At 36.7% G+C, this 12,983-nt stretch overlaps 1 protein-coding gene across 1 annotated transcript in view; it reads right to left on the reverse strand.

The window, feature by feature from the left end:
- Window positions 1-1,152: 1,152 nt before the first annotated feature.
- The window catches only part of p115 (General vesicular transport factor p115), a 91,632-nt gene continuing 79,801 nt past the window's right edge, over window positions 1,153-12,983 (reverse strand). Inside the window, exons 15-17 of the mRNA XM_081760502.1 lie at window positions 12,440-12,628; window positions 9,722-9,922; window positions 1,153-1,543 (exon numbers count right to left, since the gene is read on the reverse strand). Of these exons, the coding sequence (XP_081616628.1) occupies window positions 1,490-1,543; window positions 9,722-9,922; window positions 12,440-12,628 (444 nt within the window). The 3' untranslated portion in view covers window positions 1,153-1,489. The remainder of the gene's footprint in view (window positions 1,544-9,721; window positions 9,923-12,439; window positions 12,629-12,983) is intronic.

A 12,983-nucleotide genomic window follows, 5' to 3' on the forward strand; every position in this document is an offset into this window, starting at 1 on the left:
ATACACTTCTAGGATGTCTCTCCGACAGATAGGTGTCAGAATGAATTCTTGGAAATATCTTGCATTCACTTTCACGTTTTTGCCCACCTTGTGTATCAGTAACTTTTCATATCCGAATGCCATAACATCCATAAAGCCACAAGGAAAACTTTCCTTCAACTGACGAAAAAGTTGTTGTGCCCCTTCGTCAATGTCACGGTATGTGATCGCCTGAATGTGACCACCAGCAATGAGATGGACATATGATTCGTCCATTGTGAGAACTTGCTTCCATTTGGAACCAGGAACTGCCAGGTACTTTTCATGCAGTTTCCTGCAATTCTTACGTTCGGCAATGTGATGCGGTAATAAGTAGTGTACATGGGCCTTCCCCACACATCAACCTGAGGCGCTTGCGAATTTTGTTCACAGTTGACGGTGCAAGGTAGAATCTGTGGCCCATAGGCATGCCAATTGATTGATTCCCCTTAGCACTACGGATGTCCTTTACTTGCAGCCCTTCTCCTGTTGGTTTTCGTGGGTGAATATTTCGCAAGGGAGCCTGTTGTGTGTAACGGGCCACAATAGCTTCGTAGCTTAACCCATTCTCCTGACACTGTTCACACTGTGTGCATGCGAAAACTTAGCATGTCATGGAAAAGGGCCATTACGTAACCCTTCCAAAAGCGGTTGATTTTCGGTGCCATTTGATAACATTCACGTACCTACAAGGTAAGACAACACTGCTTCCGCCAGCAAACCCATAGTTGCTAGGTGGCAGTACCGAATCAAAAATGGTCGGATATACAGTGAACAACCTTCTGTGGCATACACTGCAAAAATATATATATTATTATGCATCTAAAAGTTGAGTTCTTTATGAGACACCCTTTACAGTGAAACTGGAAAATGATAAATTTGGGAAGAAAAGAATAAATTTTGGAGGCAAAATAGTAAATATGGAGACGATAGGTAAATTTGAGGTGGAATGTAAATTGAGGGATTTGCTCCCAAGCCTTTGGGGGAAGGGATGAGCACACTGTTGATACAAGTATCTTAATATTGATTTTAAAGTATTAATTCTTATATTCCACCTATAGGGCTACGCGATACACTGGTTGGGGATCACTGATTTATTCAGAAGAAAGGAGGAATTAAAAAAAAAATACTAGATATAGTTCTGTTGATTTAATTTTCATTAACAATTGTAAGTTTAAAACAAAAACAATTATGCCCAACGTGTAAATATAAAATGCAATCATTTGTCTCTCTATACATCCATCCACATACATAAAACACGTATTCACATTTACACATGGTCATTCTTCCTTTGTAATTGGACTACAAAAGACATAATGATGACTGTATATAGTACGCTGCATACTACTGAGAATCTAAAGAGTAGAATCAAGTTAATTTACTTCGACATGTGCTTACAACACATCATCAATTACATAATCAACCAATCACACAGTGATTAAAAAATTCTGTACACAGTGTCTGCCAACAACTAATCCTCAGCATCATCATCATCAACCGGAGATTCACCTTCATCATCATCTACCTGGAAAAACAGAACACGCTATTAACACATACTTAAGAAAGGAATAACATTATTTGCTCTGTAACAATTCGTTCTATCTAACCTGATAGGCAACCAAAACCAAGTTCTCTCTCTCCTTCTCCTCTCCTAAGAGAATAGTCATCAGATTCAAAGTATTCTTTAGTTAGTTGCGTACCAGTGACATCATGAAAACGTATCTCTTATTAAGGATCGTATTAAAGGGGCAGACTACTAAATATTTTTCAAAGCTAACAAATTTTCTTTTGCCCATTTATCGTAAGTGAAAAGAGATCATGAAATGTAACTTATCACAATAATAGATAATGTTATTCTACACCCGAAAATACGATTCGGAGGAATTATCAGTGTTGCCATCCATAGAAATTACAGTGTGTCCAGAATTTGAATTACCCAAAAATCTAGGTTAAGGAAACGACTAGAAAAATGAACTCAACGGTAATTGATGTTTTCCATAAGTAGAAGCTTTGCTTTGTATATACTGAAACACAAACAAACTATTTGCTGAGCAAAACAATATATTCACATAAAAAACTACATGCGTGTTACAGTTTCGCCAACTAACATTCTGGCTTCATCAGACACTATCTAGATAGTGTCTGATGAAGCCAGAATGTTAGTTGGCGAAACTGTAACACGCATGTAGTTTTTTATGTGAATATATTGTTTTGCTCAGCAAATAGTTTGTTTGTGTTTCGGTAATTGATGACTTATCATGTTGTCTTGGTTCCTTGTTAACTACTTTTTAAATAATGTTTGTATTTATTTTGTAATAACTCATTTATTTTATAATAATTTATGTAAGTTATTACAAAATAAATACAAATATTATTTAAAACGTAGTTAACAAGGAACCAAGACAACATGATAAGTCATCAATTACCGTTGAGTTCATTTTTCTAGTCGCTTCCTTAACCTAGATTTTTGGGTAATTCAAATTCTGGACACACTGTAATTTCTATGGATGGCAACACTGATAATTCCTCCGAATCGTATTTTCGGGTGTAGAATAACATTATCTATTATTGTGGTAAGTTACATTTCATGATCTCTTTTCACTTACGATAAATGGGCAAAAGAAAATTTGTTAGCTTTGAAAAATATTTAGTAGTCTGTCCCCTTAATACTGGAGATGAAGAAATTTGTTTGTGGATGAAAGGGAAGACTTAGTTCTACCAAAGAGAAAATAACAAGACAGAGGTGTAACGTAAACAGCCAAACGTCTACGCGTTTTAGCATAGGATCACAGTAATCGAGCACCAGATGGCTCTGGCAGTCTCATTTACGGGATTAAATATTATAGGAATTCTTATATTTCAGCGCTCAATCGCAGAGCTTGCTCCTTTACTTCCTCATAAGGAAAACAAATACACAAAAGTTAAGCTCCACAAAACCGAAATTCCTGAAATAATCAATCATTTCAAAAGACTACCAACGGCATCTGGTGTTCGATTACTGCGACTCCTTGCTAAAACGCGTAGACGTTCGGCTGTTTACGTTACATCTCTGTCTACTATTTCTCCTTAGGTGACAACACCTTATTGACAGAAAAGACCAAAAAAAAAAAAAAGAAAGAAAAAAATGTTGTCTCATAAAGATGGTAGGCCTAAGGGAGCATTCAATTACACCACACACGTGTTTGACTATAAACAAGTAGCAACTTTGAGATCGGAAAAGAAAAAACGTTGTCTTTGACCTCCGGTCAATGTTGCCCACCTGAAGCAGCACAAAATCCCTTCAGAAGATCAAAAAAATTCCATTTTCCGTCCAAATGTACCATAATGCAAATGACTTTTTTTTTTTTTTTTAATCAGTAATGCGAATACTCTTCTCACATGTGCAAAGTAACTATGCCCTATACAATAGTGTAGACAGTCTTTCAACAGTAAATGAAACCATAGGAAAATAACATCGATCCCTGCTGCGATCCCACTTGGTGTCACTAAAAGGACACGTGCTTTCTTCCATATTTTTTTTTTCACGGGGATGATCAAAATCAAAATGTAACGGGGGTGGTGGACTGGGGCATTATTTAGTAAAGGACAAGCCCCGCACAAGTGTTACCTATAACTAAGATTTAGTTTATATTACCTCCGGGAGGGGGCGAGCGCATAGCCAACTTTACCTTTCCGGAAATATACCTGGAAGAAGCACTGCACGTGCTATTCCATTCAGTTATATCAACCCTCACTAGTAACAACTGTATTTAAATTTCATACTTACACTATATTTAAAGATAGTAACAACTATATTTAGATAATAATAAAATCCCGTTCTGGTCAGTTTTATTTCAGTTTGCAAAACAATTTACTACGTTTGAGTATTCATTGCTTCAGTTTATAGAAACCGATACTGTTTCTATGAGAATAATGTACATTCTTAATCTTTTATGGAGAAGAGCTCCTTCCTGGCTAAGGGATTAGCGTATGCGTCTTTGGTATGGGAGTAGAGATGCAAGGGCTCGGAAAAAAAACGGCTTTTTTTTAAAAAAAAGTTTTTTTTTCTTCGCTTTTTTGCTTCGGAAATTTTGGGCTTTTCTCAAAATTTTGCTTTAAATTGATAAAGCAGACTTTGCTTCGCTTCTCTACAGCATAAGAACTCATTTGATTAGTGGTTGACGTAGATAATAATATAGAACCTCTAAAATAAACCATGAATTTCGAAAAGATTTTTTAAAAATTCTTACATTATGACAAAGGATTAACCAATATTTAATATTTTATTTAACTTCTTATACACAAAAATAAGTACTCTTTTTTTTTTTTTAAAAAAAAAAAAAAAAAGATACACAAATAACTAGCAAAATTGTATGTAGTATTTTTACTTCAAAATATCACATACCCTCTTTTTGAAACAAAAAATAAAACGTAAGAGAAATACATTTATATGATAATCTTAAAACCTGCACATCAAGAGCTTGGTTTCAGATGGTTCTGTACATTCTTGAACTTTTTAAGTTTTAACTTTCATATACATTGTATGAATATTTCGAACAAATTTTTCATTCATTAATCACATACGAAATAATGTTACCACCTATCAGGTGCTTGGAATCTGCAAAATCGGTAAAATTCCGAATTCTATAATGCATTGACTGTTCCTTAAGCTTGTTCAGAATCGGGAAAGTACCAAATTTTCTGTTAATGGATCATATGCGTAATAGACTGTTCATCTGATCGCGCGGTTTCCTGGACTTACAACCACCATCACGGTTTACCCAGTCCTGTAGGTTTCTGAATTTTTAACGACAGGAATTCAACATATCATTACGAAACTTAAAAAAAAAAAAAAAAAAAAAAAAAAAAAAAAAAAAAAAAGAGAGAGAGAGAGAGAGAGAAACTATGGAATACATTTAAAAAGAGTGGAAAGAATCAATCACTGTTCCAATTCACAAGAAAAGCGACCAAACCGAATGTAATAATTATCGAGGCATTTCTTTTAATATTCTATTAACAAGATTGATTCCATACGCAGATGAAAATATTGGAGATTATCAATGTGGATTTAGGGAAATCGATCAACTATCGACCAGATATTTACTATTCGATAAATACTCGAAAAGAAATTGGAATATATTACCTAGTACATCAGCTGTTTATTGCTTTTAAAAAGGCTTACGACTCGGATAGGAGGGAAACATTGTACAACATTCTTACAGAATTCGGAATACCGAAAAAGCTAGTTAGATTAATTAAAATGTGTTTAAATGAATCCCAGAGTGAAGTCCGAACAGAAAAATTCTTGACCATGAGCTTCCACGAGCTTCCACGTCGAGAATACCCTGAAACAAGGAGATGCGTTATCGCCATTATTGTTCAGCTTTGTTCCGCAGTACGCTATAAGGAAAATTAAAGATAGCAACCAGTCCCTAGAGCTGAATTGTATTCACCAGGTTACGGCGTATGCTGATGATGTAAATTTAATAGGGGATGATATGAGAACAATAGAAAGAAATGCAGAATCCTTATTAAACGCTTGCAGGGACATGGGTTTAGAAGTAAATGCAGAGAAAACTATATACATGGAAGTTCACCGGGATCGTAATATGGCAAATTATGGATGTGTTAAAATATCAAATAATACTTTCGACAAAGTGGATACTTTCAAAAATATCTGGGATCAATATCACCAGACCAAAATCATATCCACAAAGAAATTAAATGTCGATTGAAATCAGGAAATTCGTTCAGTTCATTATTCAGTTCAAAGTATTTGGCGTCGTGAATTCTGTCAAGGAATTTAAAGCTTAAAATATATAAAACGATAATCATGCCTGTTGTGTTTTATGGTTGTGAAACATGGTCGCTTGAGGGAAGAACGCAGACTGAAACTATTTGAAAATAAAATCCTGAGACGAATATTCGGATCCAAGAGGAACGGGAATGAGGGAAACTTCATAACCGAAAACGAACTAATTTATACGGTCTACCAAACATCGTTACGGTCATCAAGTCTAGGAGGCTCAGGTGGACAGATCATGCAGCCAGAATGGAAGAAGGTACGAACGCTTTCAAAGTTTTAACTGGAAATCGGAAAACGTCCATTAGGAAGACTTAAGTGCAGATGGGAGGACAATATTAAAATGGATCTCGCAGAAATAGGAATACAAAGTAAAAACTGGATCCGGTTGGCTAAGGATTGAAGTCAGTGGAGAGCTTTTGTGAACGCGGCATTGAACCTTCGGATTCCATAGGCCATAGAGAGAGAGAGAATATATTTAAGTTAAGCACAACTGCACAACAACCATGAGTGAGTGGTTAGCTTTTGCGCTTCTATCGAGAAGTCCGGGATTCAACGCCGCATTCGACCATTTCGACAAAAGTTTTTCTTAATTGTATCTGTGAATGTAGAGATAGTGCGTGTACTCTGAGTTCTGGCCGATTTCCTTTCTTAGCGTTTTTAAATCGTTGTTATTACTAATTACCAGCAGTGACGGATTTGCGAAGGGGGTTAGGGTGGGGATGTTTTACGGGTGAAGCTTGTACCCCGAAATTACAGAATTTCTAAAACAAACGAAATATTTGTTATGCCTTTATTCATAAACTTCAAGCTCTTCTCAAATAAAAATTAGGTATTTTTAGAAAAACTAAACATTAATAAGAAAAACCCCTCCCAAAATACTTTTCTAAACCCGCCACTGATTGTCAGTGTAAAATGGTCTTCAAGATTGTATCCGGAAGGTTATTGCTGAATATACCAACAAAACGATATATTAGTATGCTTGTACTCATAAACTCCCAAATAAAAATTAGGGAATTTTAGAAAAAAAAAAAACAAACATTAAGCAGAGAAACACCTCCCAAAATACTTTTCTGAATCCGCTAGTGATTGTATAAAATGGTATTCAAATTTGTATCCGGAAGATTATTGCTAAATCATTGCACAGTTACAGTATAACAAGACTGTGGAAGTACGCTTTGACGGATATACTGAAAAACAAAAGTTTAACTTATGTGCTAGAAGCTAGAGTAGGCCTACTAATCTCTAGGAAATGAAGCACAGATGACTAAAAAGAAATGATGTAGAAAAGAAAAAAATGTCGATAACTCAGAAGTTAAAATAAAGTTAAATATCTTCTACAGTTGCACTCAAATACTACGTACTTTATGTTCACTTTAATTCATAACACATGTGTTCCATCCATCATGATGGCGAATTCCAGAGCGAAGTATAGCATTTAGGTCATGAAATCTTATTTAACTTTAGAGTATACAAGCTATTTAAATAGAAAAATCATGAAAATGAAAAAAGCCAAAATTTTCAACATTCTCGGTTTTTTTCCCAAAAAAAGCCGGCTTTTTATGTGCAAAAAACCATCGATTCAAAAAAACGGCTTTTTTGCATCTCTATATGGGAGATCCGGGTTCGATTCCTGGTGGGAGCTCATGTGGTTTTGATTCCACGTTAATCAGTAGGTCCATGTCTCATATAGTCTTGCTGCCAAACAGGACGTTAAACTCAAAACCAACTCAACTCAACTCTTCAATACAGAAAAGGGGTGAAACTCCCAAGAACACCCGCTATTATACAAAGATTATTTCCTTAACCAGTGTAGTTGGGACGAAAGCCACTTTGCACTCTTAACGACGGATGTCGATTCTCTTAGAAGGGGCAGTCCTCGTTTAAGAGCTTACGCCAGTTGACGAGAGCTTATGTGTCCTTGAGAATGAAGCCAGTCAACATGTCCTTTCTCACTTACAGTCTTATGCAGAGCCTTCTTTTATTTAAGTGACTTTTATTCTTCATGTGGCTTTGCAAGTAGCGACCTTTCCTTAAATTAAGGAAGGTATAGACTCATCGCCAGTATGGGCGTTTACCACTTGTCGAACGGAAGCCACTGTCATCCAAGGACACGAGTAGATTTATTCCATTGGAGCAGGCTTTTGTGGGTAGTTCTACGGCCATTCCTAACGGGAGCGAGACACCGCAAGAGTAGGCTTACAAAGTTTGATAACAGAGCTGCGATTTATTAGAGGTACGGAAGAAATATATTGCTTTCCTCAAACGAATGTAAAGAAGCTTCTACCATTCAATTCAACTAATCTCTTCCTCCGTCTATGTGTTCCATGATAACTTCCATACAATTTATCCCTTTTTAATGAAACTTGGTGCGTGTCTCTTTACAATCACCAGAAATAAGCAACCTATTTGGGAGTAATATTTGTCGCGAACAAGGGAGTGAAATCAACCTTATGTTGCACATTTACGCGTGGGTATATTATAATGTGATAACAAAACCACTTCCAGTATAACTGGTGAAAAGTATTCGATCCTGACTTAGTAGCGTACATTCTACTTAGAGCTTCCGAATCATTCTCATACCATGGGTAAGTTTTAAGTTTAAGTGCCAATTAAAAAATAAGTAAATAAAAGAACAGTCGACGACAAATTTTGTAAATATTCATTGATCTTTATGAAACATTAGAGTAAGAGGGCCAATATTAGCTTAAATAGACCTGAAGCGAGAGCCCGTAACACAAAAGTTTGTTTCGATTTACTCTCGAGTTAAATGGAATATTATCATTATTTAATATAGAAACAAGTGATTTGGCTTGAATGTAAATGAAATGAAATGAAATTTTTGAGTTTTACGTCCCACGATTATGCCGGTTAGGCTAAAGGAGACGGTGATGAGGAGGAATGAATGGAATGGTGAATGAAGAAAGTGGGAGGAAACGGGAGAACCCCGAGGAAACCCACGCACACGGTGTTTGTCCACCACAAAGTTCACTTGGCGGGAGCAGGGTTTGAACCCGGGACCCTATGCACCAGAGGTGAACGCTCTACCACTGAGCCATCGCAGCCCCAGGCTTGTGTGTGTGGTATTTCCTTTGAATATTAAAATTACAGCAACCATCCCTCATGCACAATACTATTCTCTTCCACTGAACCACTTGAAATTTCTACATTACTTTACAAGTAAGAGAGAAAGCTACAACTGAATGATTATGCTTAATTAGTGCGTGATGTCCCACGTTGACCCCGGGAGGGAATAGGTTTTAGTGTTGACTATTGGCAGTGTGTGGTCAATACAAACTCGCTCCTAGCATTATTGAGCTGGAACTAGCGCTTATTTGCAAATATCTCAGCGCGGACATGTGTTCAACGAAACATTAATTGACGCTTTGTTTACACTAAACGCGAAAGTCTACCTACGGGCAGGTGGCGCACATATAACAGAATGATTCACAGTTCGCGCGTAGTTATTTCTAGTTTCACAAGTCGGAGTTCGTGCTTGATGACCAATATTAGTATCGAAATCAGTTTTTGAGGTCGCTGAGATGAACAGTGACACTTCCGATTCCATTTAAACTCAAATTCAGCTCGCAACTTGGGCGAGGGAGGATATATATAAATTATCGAAAATGACCAATATCAGTGCCGAATCCATAGTTTTCAGGGTCACTGAGATGACCAATGACACTTCTGATGGTGTTTAAATTCTTGCCACCAAAAACGAAAATAGTACATTTTACGGGTAGCAAACACATGAGATAAAGAGTTCTGTGTTTATTTTTTTTTTTTTTTTATTTTATCCCAGCGAAGTGGGCAATCGATAGTTGGGTAATTGGCTAGTTATTTATATTTGTCAGTTGTGTTACATGAATCTTCATTACCGTTTCAAAAACAAAACAGAAAAAAAAAGTGAAATATACTTACTTTAGCCCCTAACTCCCGCAGTTTCTTCTTCAACTGTTGAATAGTAGAATCTTGATCCGCTAGAAGTTCTAGTAAGTCTTCTTGGTCTGCTTTCAACTTCTCCAATTCGGAGATCGCCTTTAATGACTCTGAATACTTCTGTGTCTGCTCAGCTATCCTTTTCTGAGCGGCGTCCAACTCCTGCCTCAGTTGATGAACCTCCTAGCAGATATAAAATTAAATTAGAACCTTTTTTTTATACCTTTTATATGCTGGATAGAAACATTATATGAATAAAGAAAAGTACTCACAAATGCAGCCCGTCAAAAGACTACAGAGGAAGCAATTTTAAACCGGGGAAAGACGGATTATGTAGTAACCACTGTACTGTTTCTATATACACTGTACTGTTTGTATCTTTATTTATAGGTGTAGATTTTGAAGGTAATAATATTGTGTTGTATATGCTTAGTTTGAGTATTTTGTTAATGATGTTGATTCAGTACACCTCGATGCTGCTAGTAACCGAGCCTCCTCCTTTCTGAACTATGGCGGGATGCAGGCAGCGCAACAACTATAACTAACTAACTTCGCTTGTTGTTTTGAATTAGTGACAGCAGTTTGTTGAAAGTTGTATGAAAACTTACTTTTAAATAAAGGTGCATATCAAGCAGTGTTATGGCACTGAAAAGTTTATTATAGATCGATAGCAATAGGGACCGCGGTGGCTCAGTGGTAGAGCGATCACCTCAGGTGGATGGGGTCCTTGGTTCGATCCCAGGTCGCGCCAAGTAAACTATGTGGTGGACAACATCGTGTGCGTGAGTTTTCCCGTTTCCTTTCACCTTCTTCATTCCACCATTTTATTAATTTCTCATTATTATTGTTTCCTTTAGCCTCGCCGGCATATCCGTGGGACGAAAAACTTAAAAGATTTCATTTCATTTTCGATAGCAAAGACATGACAGGCTTTAACAGATAAATTCGTTAATTTTTACATTTTTATTAAAAAAAAGAAAAAAAACTTGCAAGTATTTTCAAGAGTGCATCAGTTACATTCAAAACTGTTACAGAGATTTTATTGTGCGTTTTGCGGAAGATGTTTTAAAAATATTAAAGTACAAGGCATTTCATTGCAGTTTTGCCTAGTATCTGTATGGAAAGTGTCCAGAGACTGGAATGGGTTAGAAGACTAAAAGTACAAAGTTATAATTTTCTTCCTCTTGTATACAATAATTACTGCGTATTAACAAACACAAGGACTGGATAATGGTAACACTGTTATAATTCGTATCTGGCTTTATGCACCATGTTTCACGGGAAGTGCTATATAACACGGATGACAGGATCTCTTGTAAAGTAGTGCTTCCCGCAAATAGGTTCCTTCATTTCGAGGTCGTTACGAAGTCCCTGGAACCATTGTTGTGAACTGCGCCTCCGAAATCATTAAGGCGTTTCTACTTTCCCCCCATATTTTACGGCACTGCTGCTTTTGACTAAATACAAGGGCCGTTCGAAAAGTAATCTCCGATTGGTTAGAAAAGGAACATCAAAGTAAATAAGGAGAATTTATTACATAATGAGGAAACTACTTCTTTGCTCTATTTTTCAACATAGTTTCCATCAACATTCAAGCACTTATTGTGTCTCTAAACTAGTTTAGAAATTCCATCAGCATAGAAATCTCCCATCTGCGCCTTGAGCCAGCCTGTGGCGGCATCCTTCAGTTCCTCATCACCAAAGCGTTGAGATCCTGGACATTTGTGGAAATTCATCGGAAAGCTCCGAGATTGCGAAATATCGATTTTCACAAACTTTTCCATCCATTTTCTGAACGAGTTCATCAGTGAACGAGGAAGATGGCCTGCCACTCCCCTCTTCGTAATGAATGTTTGTTTGTCCACTTTTAAATGAACGAACCCATTCACGAACAACTCCTTCACTTATCACACTTGATCCATACAAGGCACAAAGTTCCCGATTAATAGCTGCTGATAAATATTGTTTTATCGTAAGAAATCGTATAATAGCTCGCACCTTGGACTTGCTGGGTTTTATATTGCAGTACACATTTTGAGACATTACAGAAGTGAAATGAAATCTTTAAGTTTTACGTCCCACGATTATGTCGGTTAGGCTAAAGGAGACGGTGATGATGAGAAGTAAATGAATTGGTGGAATGAAGAAAGTGAGGAAACGGAAGAACCCTGAGAAAACGCACGAGCACGGTGTTTGTCCAGCACAAAATCCACACGGCGCGAGCTAGGATCGAACCAGGGACCCCAAGTACCGAAGGTCCATGGTCTTTTCGTCTTAAATGTCCATGCTTATTTCCCCATTGGAATAGTTAACGATTTAAAAACCCTACGTTACAAAGAGAAGAGAGCAGGATTTCCCCGTTACCCGTTCAAAACGGGATTTTCCCTAATCATCCTCTGCATAAAACACTCGTTTTCATACTATATTGTACATACATTTGGGTCTCATTGTTTTATGATTATTATCTTTCACAATGGAAATAGAACAGAAGCGGCATTTTAGTTATTTTAACTTTAAATTCATTTATTTCGGAATTTGATTTAAATCAGACTGCTATAAATCAACCCACCCTGGATCCAATTTTATATAATGGTCAAATTCGCAACCTATTCTTGGCGACCAAGAGTATTCTTTTTTTAATTATTATTCTTCTTTTTATTATACAACAGTTGCAAATTTAAAAAACGACAAAGGTCTCACCTGTGAATCTGTGCCTCCTACAGGCACAGGCATCACATTGCGATTTTTCAGGCTCTCAATTTCATTCTCTCTCTCCTTGACAGTTGTTTGCAACTCTGAGACTTGTTTTCGTAGCTTCGTAATTTCCTCACTGGACGAAGAATCAGTCACAACTTGAATTAACTCCGGTTCCTGAGAAAATTGTTCTTCCTAGAAAAGAGAAAAAATGTATAAGAAAATATTGAACAAACTGAACTTATTTTTGTTTCTTATTCTTATTATAAACTTATAACAACTTAGACTTGTAGTCTGCCCTAAATTTAAATCCTCTCCCAAGAAAGTGAGAGAGAAAAAAGTCTAAATTATTATATTCACATTATTTCATTTGCTAAGATTCCATTTACTGGAATATTACCAATAATATTGATTAAGAAAGTATACACGAGCCGTGGTTTCATTTTCTCTGGAAACTTCACTATTCAGAAGAAAAATGTTTGCACTCACACGCTGTCTAACGTTTAGCGCGTTAGTGATATCAAGTTTGATTTCCAGTGGAAAGCGCAGA

Source organism: Thermobia domestica, chromosome 5 (genome assembly GCF_964235325.1).
Source record: "Thermobia domestica chromosome 5, izTheDome1.hap1.1, whole genome shotgun sequence".
In the NCBI taxonomy this organism is placed as follows: Eukaryota; Metazoa; Arthropoda; class Insecta; order Zygentoma; family Lepismatidae; genus Thermobia; species Thermobia domestica.